Raw genomic sequence first — 22,979 nt, 5'->3', positions numbered from 1 at the left:
GACTAAGAAGAAATGCCTTTAATAAGAAGCAAAGCAGTGACTGGACACCTGCTTTGTTAAGTGGCATAGGTGTGGAGTCACACCCAGGTGTGAAATCAACTGTTTGGTCTACTCATGTCAACTTAATGTGTCCCTTTGCTTATGGAAGCTGTCCACATGCTGATGATGATTTACACATGGGTCACTATGAGGTAGCTATTTCTACTGTAAGTCTCATTTTGCTTTAGGTAGCTGTTCACATACAGATAAAACTGGGGACATGAAATGCTATATATAAAGCAGCTATACAGAAGACTCAGTTTGCTTAAGGCAGCTGTCCATGTACTGATAAAGTCATACACGTTAGGCACTATAAAGCAGATATACCCAACATTTGTACACACACGCACACTCATACATATACACACACACTATACTATGTGACAATGGAGAGCCAAAATAACGAACAGGAGAACTTCAAAGATAAGTCACAGAGTATGCTGAAGAAGTTTTAGAAAGGTCTAATTAGCATATCCAGATAATGAAAGAAGGATATAACTTGATATAAAGAGGAATAAAGTGTCTTGTCATTTGTATTTAGTAACTAGACCAGCTGATGTGAGCACTAAGAACCCAATAATTCTTCAGTAGAGAATCATTATTTTCCTGTTTTACTTAATATCCAAAAGAAATGCCTGATTCAGTGGCGTAGCGTGGGTGTCAGCGGAGGAAAATTTCGGCACACCCTTATTTAGGTATTTCAATTTGAAAGACTAAAATATACAGTAATTCTTTGCCGCCCCCTAAAAGTGTCGCCTGAGGCCGGCCGCCCCACTACGCTACGCCACTGGCCTGATTCAATATTCGTATTTAGCTTTAAGATCCTAATTGCCCCATGCTTACATATTTGATTGATAAGTAAGTGTTGCAAATTAAGACTATTTGGAGGACAATGCTGCGAAATACAATGAAATTGTTATTACTGCCATAATGTAAACTGCTCAGCAGTCAATTGTGTTTAATAAACTAAATTGACTAAACAAGTCCATTTTGACCCCTTTACTAACTAACTTTTCAACTCACATTGATACACCATCATCCCTACATTTACTCATCTCCAGTGAATGGTAGCTGGTGATAGGAGCCAACTGTTGGAACAGTGCTTGCTGCAGCTGGGAGAGCTGAATACAGTCTGTTGGGATGTAAAGTGCATGAAGAAGGAAGTGATTTATTATGGGGTAAAACTGACAATAGTACAGAAATGGCCATTGACAGCATAGTAGCTTCTAGTCCTAGTGATAGTGATGCATATAGTGTGATAATTTTGTTCAGATGGTAAGAATATTGTCACTTTTGAATATGTGTGATATTGCTAGTGATGATATCACAAGCATATTAGGCACCTTGGAAAGCTGCTATTGAGTGGGTCTACAGGGCACAAGGTAGACAAGTACAATAATCCCTTACAGTATTTCAATCTGTTCTTATTGTGACTTAGCCCAAAAGAAATACATATTAAGTGATCCAGCAGCATACACTGCTGGTTTACTTTGCACTCCTTCTTTATCAAGGCTTAATTTAAAAGCAAGAATCTGAAATGTGCTGCTCAATATAACTTTATTTAAAACACCTTATGGACAGGAGATTTCAAGTGTAAAATGTGTAATTTTAGTTCTCTGGTGTTTGCATTTTATTGACAACATCTTGGCTCTCACTTTCTTCAGTAGTACAGTAATAAGAAATCCTTTATGAAAATAATTCTTTGAGCACAAACAGGGAGATTCAGTAGAGTCTACACACCTAAACAGAATGTTGTTATTGATGAATGAATATTGATTAATTGTAAAGGTCATTGAGAAACAAAGCAATACAAACATTGTACAATTGCTGATCTGGCATTATTGCTACTGAACAACAGGTATAGTTTATTGATCTCTTGACAAAAATGCTCACACTCTTAAAATTAAGAGTGCCAAAGTGGTTCTTCAGAATAATGCCTCAGGGAAACCATTTTGGTTCTTGAAAGAACTGTTCATAAAAGACCCAGAAAGAACCTTTTATCTGTAACAGGTTCCATAAATAGTCATGAACAGATAATAGATTTGTGTAATCCCAATGGGTTCTTAATTTTAACAGGACTCTTATTGCATACAATAACACAGCTTAAAGTCCGATTTTCAAAGTCCAAAGAAGTAACTTCATATACAAAGAACCCTTCTCAGAATTAAATATTTTTTGATTAAACAATGCATCCACGACGAACCACACAACCCAGGAGCATGCCATTATTAAACCAATATTTTTAAGAGTGCAGAATCAGCAAACTGATGAAGAACTAAACTTGCTGATTTGTTTCTATTTTATTTTATGAAAATTTTGCTTTTTTTTTTTTTTTTTCCTTTTTTTTCTTTAGTTTTAGCTTCACATCAAAAAATACACTGTATGGTAAAAATAGGCAAGAATAATGTTTGAAATATTTTCCTATTTATTTCATCTTTCTTTCACTCTTTCTCAAAATAGATTGTTAAAGGCTGCCATTTTCTTTTTTTTAACATCTTATGTCTGCTGTGAAATCACTTGAGGTTTTTGTACTGTGCTGTCAGGTATCATTTTAAGCTTAGACATTGCATACTTTGTCTCTATATATTGCTCATCATCTCAGATATATCTGTGGTTTATGTGGATGTCCATTCACTTATTGGTATTCTTACATTTCTTTCCTTTCTTTTGTTGTACCTATTCATGTTTCGGCAACTTATAAGCTTTGACATTATGTGCTACTTTTTCTGTGACTTCCTCATTACACCTAGGTGGGGACCAAACAAAGAATCAAAGAGTCCCTCCCCTTTAAGTCTGCTTCACATTTGGTGCAAGCAAGTCAATAAATGTGAATTATGAATAAAGAAGGCACAAATTGTGTCAGACACCTGAACATTCTTTGTGAGCAATTAAGGCTGAAGACGTTCAATTATTGAACAAATAATAATGAAGTATTGCTTATTGGGATTTCTTAAATATTTTAAGCTAACCTTAGTTCACATTAAACCATGATCTATTAGAAACCGGCATTTACAAAAAAGATCTGCTATAATTTAGAAAAATAACAGAAATGAGTTGTTATTATGCTGTTTATTTTAAAATATTATTATACTTCAGGAAGCAACATTTTTCATATCTTACAGCATCATTTTTACTACCAATTCACTCTCCATTTGCAAACGGAAGTAAAAATTTCAATGTGCTCTGTGCATGTGATAGTAATTCAATTGAAACCTAAACTTTGATTTTCAGAATTGATATAAACAGTAATAATTACCGACTGAGCATTTGCTTTTTCTAACATTATTGGGATCTCCTCAGCAACATTTATTTATATAGCATATTTTCATATAAAGGACGTAGCTCAATCTGTTTTATAAGATGTCAAAGAAGTAGTTACATGCAAAGAAAAATAAATCAAATTTAGATAACAATAATGCATAAATAATACACAAAAATAAACAATGCACACTTAAATACGATAGATATACTGTATAACTAACAGAAAGGATTGTGTCATAAAACTTGGATTGTATTTATTTTAAAACTGAAAATATGTATATAACACGTTAAATAACGTGACAAGAAATAGTTACATTTTAAGTAATCGTGACTGTGCACGCGATCTACAATTGGGTTTGAAAATGAAGATTCAGTCACTTTATGGATGCTACTTGCAGTAGCCAAAACTAGCCTCCTTCCGGCAGGTGGCGGAATAACATTTACGTCATATGTGCCATAGTATGTCTCTTAGCGTGTTCGCTTCGACACGTTGTTTTCTTCCTTTTCTTTTTGCAGCCGAAGATGTCGGTATACGGGCCCATAGTGAAGATTCATCCGGTGGTTCTTGCTTCCATTGTTGACTCTTATGAGCGACGCAATGAAGGAGCTTGTCGAGTTATCGGGACACTGCTCGGTAAGACGTGACCAGGTTTATCGGTGGTGGCTCAGGAGGAGACCTCGGCGGGTATTCAGGTTTGAGGAAATGGAGCCGGTAGTAAATGTGACGTTAAAGTACAATGTAGCCGGTAGGTTTTCGTCGTTGGTAGAGTTTTTTTGTTGCGATTTATGTTAAGCAGTGACACGACTATAAGTAAGTATTTACTTCTCTTTTGAGTACAGGAATCTTTTTAAAATGTCTGTGTTTAATATCGGACAAAGAGGCATGTATTAGTCACGTAACGGTTAGTTTAACCGCAGAATAAAATTCTTTTTAAATTAATTACTTAATTGTTAAGTGTAAAATACAAGGGATGTATTTTTTCTAGAACGTTGCTAACGAGTTCTCTCTCTAAAAGTGAGCTTTTCAAATTAGTTTTGCATTCAGAAACGACATTAAGGTAAAAACATGCTAAAAAATGTTTGTTATTGACAGGAACCATCGATAAGCATACAGTCGAAGTTACCAATTGCTTCTCTGTTCCACACAACGAGTCCGAAGATGAGGTAAGCCGTTAGAACTTCACTGTACTCTGCACACGTGTCAATAATGATTATTGATACTTTGATAATATAATTATTGCTACTACTGCCTACACCCATTTTTAAAGGCCATGTTTAAAAGGAGCCTGCGATTGTTTTAGTCCATTCAAGATAATGTAGTGTAGTCTCCAGTAAACACTATAGCAATTCACAATACATAACTTTCATACCGTGTAATGAAATCACAGAGAAGAATCGCCACTCACATTTGTATTAATGAATCCTCCAACGTATCCATACTCTGTGTTTTGTTGAATATCAATTTTGGAAACATTTTACAATTTTAATTTAGAATTGCTTTAAAGCGCTCTTGAAATTAATTTATAGAACTACACTCTGTGAAATTGGTATTGTACACGTGAAAGTCCTCTACTTTTGCTACATTTTATGAATTTTTGGAGAAGTTCCAGACTTATTCAGACACACCACTTCTACTATGTTTTCTTTTTTCCCCCCATTCTAAACTTAATTTGTCACTGTGTACCCTTTCACTTTTTATCTTGCACTTATTTTTTTTCCCCAGTTCCACAACCTATATCTTTATTAAGAAGCATTACACAAATGACCATAGTAGATATTGACATGTAGATCTGCATCTTTTTGCATAAACCTTTGTTTAAATTGATAATACATATATAAAGAAGTTTATTAAAACGTGTTTTAGTTCAAATAATAGAAAATTTTACTTAAAATACTAACTTGCTGGCTCATTTTTGCCACAGGTAGCAGTTGACATGGAGTTTGCAAAGAACATGTATGAGCTCCACAAGAAGGTCTCCCCCAGTGAAGTTATTGTAGGCTGGTAATGTTTTTTTGTTCTTCAATTTTTATATATTCTTACAATTATTTTCCATTTTAGAAGGTTGTAGGGTTTTTACTGGCAATCTCTACAGGTCAATAATCCGCTTTAGGGAGTTTTCTACAAAATCGGATAATTTTCAAATTTGAGCCTAAATTTACATAAATAATAGATTAAAATGAGTAAGCATTCTTATTTTGTTTATTAACTTACATTATATAGTTAAGCATTATTATTGTGTTCATTAACTTCCATTATATAGTGCAAAATACATTACCAAAACAAAAAAATATTTTGTAAATCCACCAGAAATATTACATGTATTAAACTGCTTTTTCCGTGAAGTATTATAAAGGGAGGAACTACTATTTAGCAGTATTTTTAGTTGTGTTTTTTGCATAGCATGATTTTAGCCTTGTTATCAATATTGTGATGTAAATGTATGCATACTCATTGATTGGTATTTCCTATGAATTTAATACCATAAGGAGATGTCTTAGGGCTCATTTATACTTCACGCGACGCATGTTGCAGCGGACGCTCCTGCTACGCAAGCGTTGAAGTGTTTATACTTGCGCGTACTTTACGTAAATCTGGAGGAGTCCACCAGGTGGCAGTGCGAGATATTATCACGGTGAGAACATGTTTGGCTTCTCTGTGTTGTGAATTGCCTAAAACACCTATTAAATTCCGATAACACCTTACCGCAATTGTCTGTGAAAAGGATGTTTATTGATTAAATCCATCAATCCAGAGATGTGTCCATTCCAACAAGCATTGGGCACGACTGAGAAACAATCCCTGGACGAGGTCTCCGCTCATCATAAAGGTGAATACAAGCACACATACACTAGCGTCATTTTAGCGGCACCAAATCCCCAAATCTGCTTATCTTTGGAAGGAAACCGGAGCACAGTGTGGAATACAAGCAGGAAATACCAGTAAGCGTAACTCCCTGCGAGACAGCAGTGCTATTGCTCCGCCACCGTGTCACCCCCATGTGTGTAATTATTAACAGTATTCATTATTTAAATGAAATTATATGTAAAATGTAACATACACACTTTAATGAATTTCATCATGAAAGTGATATCAAGTATGAATCTAAAGATTCTAAATGTGCAGAGAGTTGGAATATCATACATTTAATTTGTTCTGTGTGGTGATCTTTTGCTGCTTGCCGCAGCTGTCAGGTCCAAGAAGCTTGTAGCGATTAAAACTGGGATGGCGTTCTGACGGTCTGCTTTAATGATAAAGTAAACTACGAGGTTAAAGTGGACAATTGAGATTAAAGCGAAATTTCCACTTTAATCACAAAATACACGTTTTCACCGTGTCCTTTATTTTTTTCTCAGTGGTTCAAATATAACGCTATACATTATGTTGCTGTTGTTAAGTTGCAAAAATAAAAAAGTTAAAAAAGACGACACAAAAGATGGTATGTGAGACTTTTAAAATGTATCGTATCATTACATTGGGAGCGATCTACATGTGACAGAAAGCCTCTATGCCGATCCTACGGGATGGATGCTTCGATGTGGTGAAGCAAATGCCGACATACAAATGCATTTGTGGTGCTTTTATATTCAAGCGTCGCATATTCCCGATCGTAATGACACGATACATTTTAAAAGTCTCAGTGCCGTCTATTTTTATTTTTTTGCAACTTCACGTCGGCAACATAATGTATAGCGCTGTATTTGAGCCACTGAGAAAAAATAAGCACGGCGTGTTATTTATTTTGTGATTAAAGTGAAATTTCGCTTTAATCTCGAAATGTCCACTTTAACCTCGTAGTTTACTTTATTATTAAAGCAGACCGTCAGAACGCCATCCCAGTTTTCATCGCTTCTGAGCTTCTTGTACCTGACAGCAGGTAAAGTAAAAAAATAAAAAATAGGCGGCACAAAAGATGGTATGTGAGACTTTTAAAATGTATCGTTATCATTACGATCGGGAATATCGACGCTTGAATATAAAAGCACCACGAATGCATCTGTATGTCGCCATTTTCCTTCAACACTTTGAACCATTCATCAAACAGCAAAGCGCGCACATCGAAGGATCTCCATAGAGGCTTGCTGTCACATGTAGATAGTAAACAGAGACTCTGGCGTCCCGTTCCGACTTTTAGCACACTCGCCCCGACTTTTACTGGTACTGCAACTCGCGCGCGCGTGGCGTTAATTTCTGAGGACCTGCTCAGAGGGCCGCGTGAAATGAACGCTGGGAACACGTGGCAGCCATGATGCGGACGCGTACGCGTTCTGAGTGTGAAGTATAAATGAGCCCTTACACCACATCACTTCTCTGTTTCTGTACCTCTTTTAATTTAGCTGCCACATTAAATCCTAGTACAGTGGTACCTTGACTTACGAGTGTCCCAACTGAGGTTTTTGAGATGCGAGCCGTCTCTCGGACGATTTTTTTTCTTTGAGTTGGGAGCTAAAATTAGGGTTATGAGCCACCTTCAGACACCCCACCACTAGTTCACGCAGCGAACGCCACAGTTAACGCCGCAACATCCGCCCAGCATCCCGTGTCTCACTTGTTCACTTTAAGCGGTAGGGCTGCAGCGGTGTCGACAACGTCGACTACAAAAATCGGTGGCGCAAATTTTTTGTTGTCAATGCGTCATAAAAAGAACCTTCAATAGAGGCTCAAGTCACAAAGAACCATATTGGTTTTTGTAACTGCAATGCACTACATGAACATCTTGGGGCAGTATCGTTTGTTATTGTTTGTCAAGACTGCACACAGTCCTACCAACGAAGAAGAATGTAGAGGAAAATAAACATGGTTGCAATGGCGCGTCGGATAGAGAAGGGGGAAGGAGATGGAAAAAAATTGAGACAAACTTTCTAAAAGTGTGGGAGCACTTCATCGAAAAAGAAAAAAAGTTGAATGCAGATTATTCAAAGCGGAGCTGTCTTTTCACGGCAGCACCACCGCAATGCATAAGCATCTGAAACGCAAGCATCCTGGAGCTGTGATGCCGCCGTCTTTTGAGGGTAAGTTTTAGCGAGTAAAGTTAGTGTCGTGTTAACGTTGATGTTTGTACTATAATGTGTATATCAAGGTTTCGACAATGATAGTTAACCCTTAAACCTACACATACTTGTGGGTTAATGCACCCCTGGACGCCAAATACTTTTTAGCTGCAGTTTTTAAGTAAACATCACAATTCACAAAGAAAATGTGAAATTTTAATGGAACACATGTTTTTTCTCATGCAAAGAGCATCACAATTACTGCAACACTGATCATTTTACACACTGCAAATGAACTGTAACAATTATATTAAAAAAAAAAAAAACTACTGCAGCAATCTATTATATGTTCAAGGTGCAACTGAAGCCAATTGATGAAATTCAGTAAATCACTGAGCCAGCTGCACTTGAACTGGCTGACAAGCAAACACACAGAGGTAAACGCTGATGATTGCAGGCTCGTCTAGTGCAGCGGCTGAATCCTAGAGACAGTGAGGCTGGAGTTCTGCCGGGGCTGGCAGTGCTCATGAGCTGGTTGCTCAACTAATGTACGGCACTGACTGATCAGCTCTGGCGTGTTGCCAAATTGCTCTGTGAAACAAATATACCAGGTTGCAGGGTTCATTGCATGTATGTCGCCAAATTTACTTTGCTGGCAAATTGCACTGAGAAGCAACTTTAGCCGGTTGTGGAGTTCAATGAATGTACATTGCCGAATTTATGTCACCGCATATACTCGGCTTCGGCGTGCTTCCAAATTGCGCTGTAAACCGACTCTAGCCGGTTGTTGTGGTTTAAGGGTTAAGTGAATATAATTTCAGTTATGTTTGCTAACATGGTTGGAGCTATAGTAAACGAATGAATAGGAGTAGCTGAGCTGTCCTAGTTTTTTTTTTTTTTTTTTTTTTATAATATTTGAGTTCACATGAATAGTAAACCATCTCTAACTAACGTTAGGTAACTTGTGTTTTGGGGTATATCAGTAATTAGCTTGTTACATATTTTAGTCCGTTATTTTTTTATTTTGGCATAATATAGTACATGATGTGGTAAACTACAACACTTCTCCTTCCGAGTGTGATGATTAAAACATCTTTCTCTGTCTGCAAAATCATTCTTGTGTATTCCTGCTATCTTTGAGAGTCTCTTCTCAGCAGCTGGGAACATTGTCTCAAAGAAGAGAGGCAGCCTCACACCAGAGCATGTCAAAATGCTCATGTTCCTGCACTGCAATCAGGAATATATGAACTGAATCTTTTATAAACTGTACATTATTATTTCGTTTGTATTGAAGCTTTATTTAAACATTTGGACTTCAAAACACGCCAGTGTGCCATTTTTGGTTAAGTTAAATGCACTTTTTTTGTTTAAAGACTATGTGCACTTTAGTTTGTATTGTTTAATGTATTTCTTTTTTATTGTGTTGGTCACACTACTATAAAACATCTGATTATTTTAAAATTCAAATGTTTCACTGGTTATTGTAATTTGATTATTATTAGTTTTAATCATGTTAATGCAGAGACATCAGGGTGACATTCACAAGTGGACAGACGTGAGCAGATGAGGTAAGACATGCACTGGAGCCCAGAACAGGATGTGCAACCACAGGTCGCAGGCATCAAAATAGTCAGGCATGAAATAATTGTGAGTAATTGAAAAACAAATTGAACGATTAGTCAACTACCAAAATAATCATTAGTTGCAGCCCTATTAAGTGGTAGCTTGCAATGGAAGCATCAGTGTTGTGCTCGCATTTGTGCTTGCAAAACTTTGTTTTTTCCAACTATGGGCCTAAAAAAAATGTGAGTGCAAAGGATAGTGCTGAGATGAAGAAACGGATGATGTGCATTAAATTTAAGAAAGAAATTATCAAAAAACATGACCAAGGTGTGCGTGTAGTCGACTTGGTGAAGCAGTGACGAGTAGCACTTCTACAATCTGCACCATACTGAAGCAGAAGGAGCCGATAAAGGCTATAATGCCAGCCAAGGGCATTAAAATAATTTCTAAACAGCGGACATCTTTCCATGAAAATATGGAGAAGCTGCTGATGGTGTGGTTGATGGAGAAGTAGTTCGCAGGAGATACCATGACGGAGGCTATAATCTGCGTGAAGGCACAAGCTTTTTACGCTGATTTGTTGCAGCAGACACCAGGCACTTCAACGGACAAGGCATCGGGCGAGCCGTTTAAAGCCAGTCGGGGCTGATTCGAGAATTTTAAAAAGGGGACCGGCATTCGTTCCATTGTCAGGCATGCGTGCGGCAGCTGCAAGATTAAACCACTGCCCATTTATCATTCGGAAAACCCCAGAGCCTTTAAGTCACAAAAAAAATACCCATGCAGATGAAAGTGAGGAAGGTGTGGCGAAAAGGGCAAAAATCGGCGAATAAGCAGTTCAGCCTTTCTCCTCCACCTCTGTCAATATCTTCAAGTCGTCTGATCTCCAAGGTACTGTAAATGCTGTACATTATACCTAAAACCAGTTTATTGCAGTACATTCTATTGTATTGTGTTTTTATACAATATTCATTATTTATAAGTAAATTTTCTTATTTAAAACATGTAACAAAAATTGCAGTGTTTTTGGGGGTCCGAACGGATTAATGCCATTTTAGTTCATTTCAATGGGGAAAATTGACATATGAGTAATTTGAGTTATGAGCTCCGTTACGGAACAAATTAAACTTGTAAGTCAACGCACCACTGTATAATTAATAAAGGACACTTGCTCATTTTGAACCAGTCCAAGGTGCAAGAAAATCCTTTCTTTTTCAAATGTCAGGCTTTCCCCTACCCCCCCAAATGTCAGGCTTTTTTTCTAGAAAATGGAAGTTTGGTCATGCCCACATAGGCAAACATTTTAAGCCTTACTTTGCAATTCTCCATCATTTAACTTTTTCCTGAATGGGCTTAAATAAAAGCCTAATTTGGCTTTTGTTCTGATTTTTCAGCTGAAGGAAATATTATTGGATGAAATTATTCTGTTTTCTGTGTTCTGTTCTGGCAGTTTTGGAAGTTACCATTTGTGTCGTCACACCTCCCTACTTCATTCTTTTTGTGCCAGTTTCTGCTGGTCAGAGCTTTGGGAGAAATGTTAAGTTGTTATTTGATCAGTCTTAACAAAAAGGAAGGGTTTTATGTTACAAATAGATTTTTTTTTTTTGGGATGGGGTACATCATTTGGGTAATATCTTTACTGGAACTGTCTAAATGAGATCTACCACTTAAAACACACTCTCCAAAACTGATCTTTAGGTAATGTATGATTTACTTTCAAAACTCGCTGCTTAAAAGATTTCTACTTCCGGATGCAATGAAAGAAATCTTTTAATATATTACCAGTGTAAAATGGATTGTTAGTGTAAATTATGCATTTCAGAAAATGTTCCCTCTTTACAATACAGTATTTGCTATATCAATTGAAGCTGCCTGTCAGTTTCTCTTTCTCTCTCATTGTTTCGTAAATTCTTTCCATTGTCTTTGATATTCACAGGGTACAGTGTAGTTTTAAACGCAACGCAATGCAGTGCTGTCGGTGTTCATCTCTGTAACTGCGCTTTTCTTAATCTGCTATTGCAAACTAAACATAGGAGTTATCAACATGTATTTCTTTTAAATAACTGTTGGTAATAAGATTTATAAATGTGTAGGTATTTTTTAAATTGTTTTCTTTCTGCCAGTGATTTGATACTACATATTTGTCATCCTCGTATAACTGTTTACATTTGAATATTATAAATATAACATTTTTAATTTTATTCATGAAGTGTTTATTCTTTTTATGGTGTAGACATTTCTACAGGATTCAAATTTTTATTTGTAATGAAGTAAATTACTTGTGACTTTCACTAGGTATGCTACAGGGTATGATATCACAGAACACTCTGTTTTAATTCATGAGTATTACAGCCGGGAAGCACAGAACCCAGTTCACCTTACAGTAGACACTGCCTTACAAAGTGGAAGAATGAATATTCGTGCATATGTCAGGTAAGTTTAAGGACACTGTAAATTGGTTTTAGTTTCATCTGAATATTCTACACTTCATTTTTTCATCTGTAATCTGTGTTACCCAAGCCTACAACAAAAAATGGCAAATTTGACTTATGGAGGACACCGTTACACCATGAGTTACTTTTGATTAAGCTACATGAAGTGTACAAAAATGGAAACAGATGTATTAGATTTTGTCAGACCTCTTAGCCTACTATATTCATAGTCATAATTATGGTATTGTCACATGTATGCAGTGAAACTCTTACTTGCATGTGCTAATCACGATGTAACCCCTCTCCACTCACCATGAGCAGTGAGACTTTAACTCGAAACCTCTGTTTTCATATGTGAATTAACTACCTTATAGATAAAACTATAATTTCTTTGAAGCTTTCAATTCATTCAATAAGCAGATGCTTGTCTTTTGCCAATGAAATCTACCAGTTAATGTTTTTTAGTGTACCTAATTTGAGCACCTGATTTAGATTATATATAGAAAACTGCTTAGAAAACTGAGTTATCTTCTTGTTTTTAGTGCTCAGATGGGCGTACCTGGAAAGACTGTTGGTGTGATGTTTACTCCATTAACAACTAAATATGTCTATTATGATACTGAGAGGATTGGAGGTAAGTCTTTCCACTATTAACCTAATCTCTCTAGGGCTAAGAATTATTAATATTGCAAATTAACAATTTTGTTACATAGGAGTAATTTATCGCGCAGTGATTATTTGTTTATAGTTTTAGTAAATGGCTGCCAGTTTTACTAATAACCTTGGTGAGCTATTTATTTTTATTGGGTGGTCTATGGTTGGCAGTGGTCAAGTGCTGATCTTTTTATTTATTCTTATAGCCTTAATCTAGAAATTTTATTTATATTGTTGGCATTGATTACATGCTATAGTGAAAACGGAGTTAAGGATATATCTTTAGCTTCACTAGATTTTGTTTAACACAAGAATCTGTGAAGCCTACAAAAAAAAGTCTTAATTCTGGGCCACCTTAAATTCCTTCGCACCTCTCCATTAGCGTCTTTTGTATTGTAAATGTGTTGGTCAGCGTGCTATTCCCATCCCCACACGCTGCAGCTGAACTTGGCAAGGAAAAGTTCTCCTAGCTCAAGGCTTTTCATCTGGGTGTGAGGAGCTTGGATTTGTATACGGTAAATAATATATTATTTGGAAAACATGCATTTCATGTGTGTTACGTGTCTACAACACTCTATGTAAATGTAGGATGACAGGAAATGCAAGAAATATTGAACACAAACTTTTTTCATGTTATAGTACTAACGACAAAATTTTGACATGAAGTGTATGATGTGTGAAGCCTGAAGTCCAAATATCAAATAAGCACTTTCACAAAAGGTACATGTATAACAGAACAAGTGCAGTTTTATCCAAGAATATAACAGGAGAAAAGGAAATCGGGTTAGGGTACAATGTTGATACGACCGGTTGGGTGGTACAACGGTAAAAACTGCTGAATCATATTCAAGAGGTCACTGGTTCAATTCTGGCCACTTCCCAGAGTTACTGTTTTGAGTAGTGAGCTGCTCTTATTGTTACTATTTATACAGTACAATAAAAACATACATTTGATCTGAGTGGAGAGTTGCTCGCATACTTGTGTCTATAGCTGCAGGTGGAAGCTGTCATCCCACTTTTTGTAACTGATCTTTTCCTCAATAAAGAGTGGCATTGCACATGTACTTTGTCAGCATGCCATGTCGATCAAACACAGGAAGCTCTGCAGTCTACTCGTAACTTTATGCTGTAGGAAGATAAGTAAATATAGGTAAACAACATTTGATATGGCATTTATATAAGTAACATATACAGAGCTTTGCATGATACCAGTAAGCCCTGCTATTTCATTGAAGGACATGCGTGTGGCAGATTGACTGGAAGGATGATGGCCAACCTGTTGCTGCTTCCAAACTGTGCCATCTTTCGCATTTATGTCTGGTGCTGCTGCTGCATTGGCTGCATTGTTCTTATATGTGAGTGGATGATTCTTGCAGGGAGAGCTTCTGTTCTCTTTCTCCGTTGTAGAACCCTCATCTGAGTTCACCTCTACTATAGCACATCTTTATTTGAAAACAGCACTGTCAGATCGGAGGTGTGAACGTGACTGAGAGACTGAAACTGAATTAAAAAAAAAAAAAAATGCTAACCTTTACAAGTACCGTACATTTACACTGGCTGTTACAGACCCAAATCAAATGTCACTTTTTATTGTACAGTATGGACTAACAAGCTGGTTGTGCGAATCGACATATTTACAAAACAAAAGACGCTAATGGAGAGGTGTGACGGAAATTAAGCTGGCCCAGGATTACAAGTTTTTTCGTAGGCTTCAGGGATTCTAGTGTTAACAAGCAAATTACAGAATACCTTTCATACGTACATGTTTACTATAACATATAAGGTGGTATGTGAAAGTCGAATAGAAGAACAACACGGAACTTGGATGTGTGTGTGTACTGGCTAGATGTCCATTGACTTTTTTTTGGTATGTTTTGCTTCTCACAAATTTTTGTTTTGTTCTTAGTGGATCTACTCCATCGCACCAGGAATATTCCCAGTCGGACCAACGGGTTGACCACAGACTTGGAACAGGTGGGATCGGCAGCGTCTCGCATTCAAGAAATGTTGACAACCGTATTGTCTTACACTGAGGATGTCTTGGTGAGTTGCTGTAATGAGCCACACAGTTGATAAATAGTTAAACTAGCGCATGGTTGCCTCAGCCAGTTTCCTTTATTGTAGAGGCATTGCTTTAAAATGCATATTTTGATAAATGTGTAATTTTGTGTGCTGAATAGTCTTGTTTTTCTACAGTCTGGGAAGATAGCTGCTGACAACACTGTTGGTCGTTTCTTAATGGATTTGGTCAATAAAGTTCCAAAAATCACTGCAGAGGACTTTGAAAGTATGCTTAACAGCAATATAAATGTAAGGGAAACTTTTTTTTTATTTAACATAATGACATATACCTTAATTTTCTTCTGATTTTGAAGATGAGAGTTTTTGTAGCAGGCTGGGCAGCACTGAAATTGTCTACTGCTGTAAGACCACTATAGAAATCTCAGTCTGATTTTGGACAGAGCCAGATTTTCCCCTCTTTAGAACTAATAGTGTATACTTTCCCCGGGAGGCTTGAGTGAAAGATCCCACATTAATTAGAATCACCTGTAAATTTTTCTAGCATGGCAGTTACATCTGAATGTACCTTGCAGCTCTATAAAGACAATTTAATAAATACACTTGAACTGTGTATTTCCTTTAGCATTTTTGACTGTTACCCTACCTCAGTAGCCTTAGCTGACCACTGTTAAGATATCTGCCATAGGAATAGATTTATTTCCTGTTAGATGCTTTCTGCCTTTGACTTTTGGGTACTTTTAAATCCGTCTGAAGCAGCATGAAGCACCTTTGGCATTTTCCCTTATTCAACTAAGGGTACCCAGGTTGCATCATGACTAGTGCTAACCACATTTTGTCCATGGCTATTTGCAAGTGTTTCTTCTATCTGAGGTCTGCATAACTTCTCATTTAGACTGTAGCCTCTCCTAAGATTCTCAAGAAACTCTACCACAGGCAACAGTTCAGCTTTACTCAGCCCAGATGAAGAAATTCCTCATTACTTGGTTTAGTTTCCTATTTACCAAGATGAGACCTTACATAACTAAACCAGTTCAGTACCACATGGTAATAATTGTTCAACTTTGAGTTTCTCTAAGCTAGACTCTCAAGAATGCAAAGCCAATTTATTGTTAGCCTATGCCTCAGTGATTCCACATATACTTTGTGTCTGTGTACATTATGAATTGTCAGTAATTAGCACAACAATTTATTAACATTATTATTATATATTATTATGTACATTCACACCATTGGGCAATTCCAGTTAGTGCAACTGTATTGGCCTAGGACATATGATGTCACACATGCACTCTAGGCCAAACCATACCAGCAAAATAATATTCCAAAAGCTTTTTTAACACCATTGGCCTTCCATCTTGCCAAAATTTGCTTGTCATGCAAGTTACAATGTTGCACCTACCTCCCATATTAACCCTGCATTGTGTTCAACACAAGTTGCCTTTTGAGCCCAAGTCTGAATGACTCCTTGTACTGTTGATAAATGCTTTCTTATGGACTGGGCTGCCTCAACCCTATTTCAGAGAAGGCTTTATTTTTTTTTTCTAATTTGAGATATCATAGAAGTTGGTTGTGGATTGTTTTTTGTTTGGCTGACTAGTGAAATCTGTATTCCAAGAGTTGCCTAAACAAGAGAAAAGCGAGGCTCTTGACAACCTAGGTTTAAATATCCTTAGGGTATGCAGACTTCCTCAACCATACCAATTTCACAATCTTTGAAGGGTAGTATATGAATTTACTTTTTATATTTATTGTTAATAGAATTCATACAGATATCTGTATTTATTTTTAGTTAATTTAGATTAGTTTTAAGTGCTGGGCCACTGAACATGGTTTTTCGGGCTGTGTTTACTTTTTTCCCAGCAAAAATATTGTTCGATATTGAATTTTGAAGTTTTTGTTAAAGATTTCTTATTAACCATTTATGGCTACTTTTTACAAGTTAATGTTGAAGCTGTATGTTCATTTTTTTTTTTCCCCTCTAGGACCTGTTGATGGTAACATATCTTTCAAACCTGACTCAAGCACAAATAGCACTCAATGAGAAACTGGTGTGTCTGTAATTTTTAATTTGCCACTGAAACATGCAAATAAAGTAAATTTATACACTAACATAAACATCTGTCTCTTTTTTAAAACACAAAATATTTTATATTAACAGATGCCTCTTAATAATATGCCAGTTATGGCACAAAAATGTTTTAATGTGTATGCCAAGCTGATGTGTTGATATTTCATCAAGGTTTTGCAATGTAAAGCTATGATTATAAGTATGTCTTTACATTTAGTGTAACACACAACTGCTAGGAAGATAGTCTGTCATAATCTTTAATTCTTTTATCATGGATTGCTAGCCAGTGGTTTATTCTTTGAGACCATGTTTAGTGAAAGAAGGCCCGTTATACACTGAGCAGTCCTAGCTATGTGACCTTCCTTTGGAACGGTTCTGCCATGACAGAGCATTAACTGATTTTGTGTTAATTGGACCTTGAGCTCATTTGCACTCTTAAACCTGCCTTTATAAATCAGGTTTAATCTAAAACAATATTAGGCCTTTGGGTACATTAAAAACTAATAATGTGTTTATACTTCCACAGCTGTATAAAGATAAACTCTTCAACATTTGCACAAACTGCCAAGCATAATATTTAGCATACTTAAAGCAGTAAGCACAGAGCAGCAGTGATATGGGGTAATTACCAAAACCTGCAACTTTAGTAGTCACATGTTCTATAAAATTATGCTTTTTCCTGTTCACTCAAATCTATTATGTGAAATAAAAAAATATGTAAAATATATTTGTGTAGGTTTTGTCTAAATGGAAATTTTCATAGGATTCTGATGTCTTAATATCATAATATAGTCATTAAGCCTGTTAGAATAACGGGCACTAGAACAGTAGTGCGTAAACACTATACACATATACATATACAACAACACATATACAAACACACACACACATTATATATATATATATATATATATATATATATATATATATATATATATATATATATAGTAATCTCGCTATATCGCGCTTTGACTTTCGGGTTTCACTCTATCGCGGATTTTAAATGTAAGCACATCTAAACATATATCACAGATTTTTCACTGGTTCGCGCTTTCTGCGGACAATGGGTCTTTAATTTAGGTTACATGCTTCCTCAGTTTGATTGCCCAGTTGATTTCATACAAGGGGCGCTATTGGCGGATGGCTTAGAAGCTACCAATCAGAGCATGTATTGCATATTAACTAAAACTCCTCAATGCTATAAGATATGCTTCCAGCTGTGCTTGTTTGCTTCTCTCTATCTTTCTCGCTCTCTCTGCCTGACGGTGGGGGTGTGAGTAGAGGGGCTGTTTGCACAGAGGACATGGACGCTCCTCTACAAAATGCCGCTTTATCGCGGTGCTTCTGTATACTTAAAAGCATGTCTTGATTTTTTGATTGTTTGCTTTTCTTTGCGAGCGCTCTCTCTGACATTCTCTGCTCCTGTCGCTTCTTTATGGCTCCTTTGAAGATAAGATATGTTTGCTTTCTTTTAATTGTGAGAAAGAACTGCGTCTCTGTCTTGTCATGGAGCACAGTTTAAACGTTTGACTAAAGGGTGTTATTTCATGTCTAGAGGGCTCTAATAATGTTAACAGGGTGGGAGAGTTTATAAGGGCTTAAAATATATAAAAATAACCACACAAACATATGGTTTTTCTACTTGGCGGTTTTCACCTATCGCGGGGGTCTGGAGCATAACCCGATCGAGGAGGGATTACTGTATATGTATATATATGTATGTATATATATGTATGTGTATATATATGTATGTGTATATATATGTATGTGTATATATATGTATGTGTATATATATATGTATATGTATATATATATATATGTATATATATATATATATATATATGTATATGTATATATATATATGTATATATATATATATGTATATGTATGTATATATATATATGTATATGTATGTATGTATATATATGTATATGTATGTATGTATATATATATATATATATATATATATATATGTATGTATATATATATATATGTGTATATATATATGTATGTATATATATATGTGTATATATATATATTTGACCCCTCACTGATTTTGTAAGTTTGTCCAATGACAAAGAAATGAAAAGTCTCAGAACAGTATCATTTCAATGGTAGGTTTATTTCAACAGTGGCAGATTGCACATCAAAAGGAAAATCGAAAAAATAACTTTAAATAAAAGATAGAAATTGATTTGCATTTCATTGAGGGAAATAAGTTTTTGAACCCTCTAACAAAAAAAGACTTAATACTTAGTGGAAAAACCCTTGTTTGCAAGCACAGAGGTCAAACGTTTCTTGTAATTGATGACCAAGTTTGCACATTTTAGGAGGAATGTTGGTCCACTCCTCTTGCAGATCATCTCTAAATCCCTAAGGTTTTGAGGCTGTCTCTGTGCTACTCTGAGCTTGAGCTCCCTCCATAGGTTTTCTATTGGATTAAGGTCCGGAGACTGACTAGGCCACTCCATGACCTTAATGTGCTTCTTCTTGAGCCACTCCTTTGTTGCCTTTCCTGTATGTTTTGGGTCATTGTCGTGCTGGAACACCCATCCACGGCCCATTTTCAGTTTCCTGGCAGAGGGAAGGAAATTGTCGCTCAGGATTTCACGAAACATGGCTCCGTCCATTTTCCCGTTAATGCGATTAAGTTGTCCTGTGCCCTTAGCAGAAAAACACCCCCAAAGCAAAAGGTTTCCACCCCCATGCTTGACGGTGGGGACGGTGTTTTGGGGGTCATAGGCAGCATTTTTCTTCCTCCAAACACAGCGAGTTGAGTTAATGCCAAAGAGCTCTATTTTGGTCTCATCAGACCACAGCACCTTCTCCCAGTCACTCTCTGAATCATTCAGGTGTTCATTGGCAAACTTCAGGCGGGCCTGCACATGTGCCTTCTTGAGCAGGGGACCTTGCGAGCCCTGCGGGATTTTAATCCATTGCGGTGTAATGTGTTTCCAATGGTTTTCTTGGTGACTGTGGTCCCTGCTAATTTGAGGTCATTAACTAACTCCTCCCGTGTAGTTCTAGGATTCTTTTTCACCTTTCTCAGAACCATTGACACCCCCGAGGTGAGATCTTGCGTGGAGCCCCAGAGCGAGGTCGATTGATGGTCATTTTGTGCTCCTTCCATTTTCGAACAATCGCACCAACAGTTGTCACCTTCTCTCCCAGCTTCTTGCTAATGGTTTTGTAGCCCATTCCAGCCTTGTGCAGGTCTACAATTTTGTCTCTGACATCCTTGGACAGCTCTTTGGTCTTTCCCATGTTGTAGAGTGTGGAGTCTGCTTGATTGATTGATTCTGTGGACAGGTGTCTTTTATACAGGTGACTAGTTAAGACAGGTGTCCTTAATGAGGGTGACTAATTGAGTAGAAGTGTCTAACCACTCTGTGGGAGCCAGAACTCTTAATGGTTGGTAGGGTTCAAAAACTTATTTCCCTCAATGAAATGCAAATCAATTTCTATCTTTTATTTAAAGTTATTTTTTCGATTTTCCTTTTGATGTGCAATCTGCCACTGTTGAAATACACCTACCATTGAAATGATACTGTTCTGAGACTTTTCATTTCTTTGTCATTGGACAAACTTACAAAATCAGTGAGGGGTCAAATAATTATTTCCTCCACTGTATATATATATATGTGTGTGTGTATATATATATATATATGTGTGTATATATACGTATATATATATATGTGTGTATATATACGTATATATATATATGTGTGTATATATACGTATATATATATATGTGTATATATACGTATATATATATATATGTGTATATATACGTATATATATATATATATGTGTGTATATGTATATGCACATATATACATATACACACACATTTTTGCTGCTTCTTAGTTCTCGGACAATGTGTCTTTTACTTCCTGTACATGCTTCCTCAGTTGGTTTGCCCAGTTGATTTCATACAAGGGACGCTATTGGCGGATGACTGAGAAGCAAACCAATCAGAGCACGCAGTTAAGTTCCTGCTTGCTGAATGCAGTGTTAACCAGGAAGTCTCGTCTCACTCATTCAGCATCAACGTGTTTCGCTGTGTAAAGAGTTGTGCTCTTTTTTGTTTATCTTTGTGCATAGTCAAGCCCTTCATTATGGCTCCAAAATGATCTGCTACTGCTTCAGGGGCGTTCCCAAGCATAAGCGGAAGATGTTAACGATTGCGAAAAGGTAAGCGTTTTGGATTTGTTGAAGGCTACGATTCTTTTATTTAAAAAAGTAGTAAAGGAATATAAGATCTACGGCCGCAGTGTCCTTTTAACCAGGGTGCAAAACAAGTTGTAAGTGGATGTAATAAGGCAGTAGTCTGGATGGAATCTGCTTTAGGGATTTGGATTGAAGACTGCCAGAAGAAGAACAACGGCAGTGCTACACAATGGCCTGAAGTGGCTCCTTTAAGGGCTGTAACGCTCTCCTTTGTTGTGCAGTAAAATAAAACTCATTGTTATCGGACAAGTCGTGTCATTGTTAGTGAGTAACCATAATTAATTTTCTACTTACAGTACTTAGTACATGTACATACATTTAGTGTCACTGTACACACACATTTACTGTATACTATTTTTGTTGCATTGTACGTATTTATTGCTGGTGGCATGTCTATCGTTATGGCTCTAACATGTGATATCGGAGACACTCAATATCTTTAAAATAATATTTAGGTTTTACTGTATATAAACAGTGTGTTTATATACATAATTTCAATGAATCTTACCTAATATCTAAGAGAATACAAAGGGATTATGCTGTATAACTCTGCGGGGAATATTTATAAACATATATATATATACTAGCAGAATACCTAGCCATGTGAGAAGTAGTGTGTTAAAGAAGGTACGAAAAGAAAAGGAAAAATTTTAAAAATAACGTAACATGATTGTTAATGTAATTGTTTTGTCATTGAAATGAGTGTTGTTCTCATATCTATCTATATATATATATTGTTCTATCTATCTATATATATAGATAGATATATCTATATAGATAGATATATCTATAGATAGATAGATATATCTATAGATAGATAGATATATCTATAGATAGATAGATATATAGATAGATAGATAGATATAGATAGATAGATAGATATATCGATAGATATATCGATATATCTATCTCTCGATCTCGAGAGATAGAGAGATCTATATATATATCTATATATAGATAGATAGATACTTTATTAATCCCAAGGGGAAATTCACATAATCCAGCAGCAGTATACTGATACAAAGAAACAATATTAAATTAAATAGTAATAAAAATGAAAAGAATTAAAATAAAATTAATGTTAGCATTTACTCCCCCGGGTGGAATTGAAGAGTCGCATAGTGTGGGGAGGAACGATCTCTCAGTCTGTCAGTGGAACAGGACAGTGACAAAAGTCTGTCACTGAAGCTACTCCTCTGTCTGGAGATGACACTGTTAAGTGGATGCAGTGGATTCTTCATGATTGACAGGAGTTTGCTTAGTGCCCGTCGCTCTGCCACAGATGTTAAACTGTCCAACTTTAATCCTACAATGGAGCCTGCCTTCTTAACAAGTTTGTCCAGGCGTGAGGCGTCTTTCATCTTTATGCTGCCACCCCAGCACACCACCGCGTAGAAGAGGGCACTCGCCACAACCGTCTGGTAGAACATCTGCAGCATCTTACTGCAGATGTTGAAGGATGCCAACCTTCTCAGAAAGTATAGTCTGCTCTGAGCTTTCTTACATAGAGCATCAGTATTGGCAGTCCAGTCCAATTTGTCATCCAGCTGCACTCCCAGATATTTATAGGTCTGCACCCTCTGCACACAGTCACCTCTGATGATCACAGGGTCCATGAGGGGCCTGGGCCTCCTAAAATCCACCACCAGCTCCTTGGTCTTGCTGGTGTTAAGGTGTAAGTGGTTTGAGTCGCACCATTTAACAAAGTCTTTGATTAACTT

The 22,979-nt window shown here is 36.6% G+C and overlaps 1 protein-coding gene across 1 annotated transcript; it reads left to right on the top strand.

The window, feature by feature from the left end:
* The first annotated feature begins 3,786 nt into the window (after positions 1-3,786).
* Positions 3,787-17,075, top strand: LOC120522579 (eukaryotic translation initiation factor 3 subunit F-like). The gene is made up of 8 exons (XM_039743443.1): positions 3,787-3,934; positions 4,394-4,464; positions 5,223-5,302; positions 12,148-12,285; positions 12,827-12,918; positions 14,845-14,981; positions 15,135-15,248; positions 16,943-17,075. The coding sequence occupies exons 1-8, from the start codon at positions 3,823-3,825 to the stop codon at positions 17,018-17,020; spliced, it is 822 nt and encodes a 273-aa protein (XP_039599377.1). The 5' UTR covers positions 3,787-3,822; the 3' UTR covers positions 17,021-17,075.
* The last annotated feature ends 5,904 nt before the right edge of the window (positions 17,076-22,979 follow it).

The sequence above is a fragment of the Polypterus senegalus genome, unplaced genomic scaffold, assembly GCF_016835505.1.
Source record: "Polypterus senegalus isolate Bchr_013 unplaced genomic scaffold, ASM1683550v1 scaffold_1902, whole genome shotgun sequence".
Taxonomy (NCBI): domain Eukaryota; kingdom Metazoa; phylum Chordata; class Cladistia; order Polypteriformes; family Polypteridae; genus Polypterus; species Polypterus senegalus.
The sequence above is the reverse complement of the archived record's forward strand: the minus strand, read 5'-3'. Positions and strand labels throughout refer to the sequence as shown.

Bases quoted from the DNA above. Each gene is read 5' to 3' on its own strand.
- LOC120522579 (XM_039743443.1), top strand. From the start codon at position 3,823: ATGTCGGTATACGGGCCCATAGTGAAGATTCATCCGGTGGTTCTTGCT. The intron at 5,303-12,147 runs GTAATGTTTTTT...GACTTTCACTAG, and splicing joins AGTGAAGTTATTGTAGGCTG to GTATGCTACAGGGTATGATA. The intron at 12,286-12,826 runs GTAAGTTTAAGG...TCTTGTTTTTAG, and splicing joins AATATTCGTGCATATGTCAG to TGCTCAGATGGGCGTACCTG.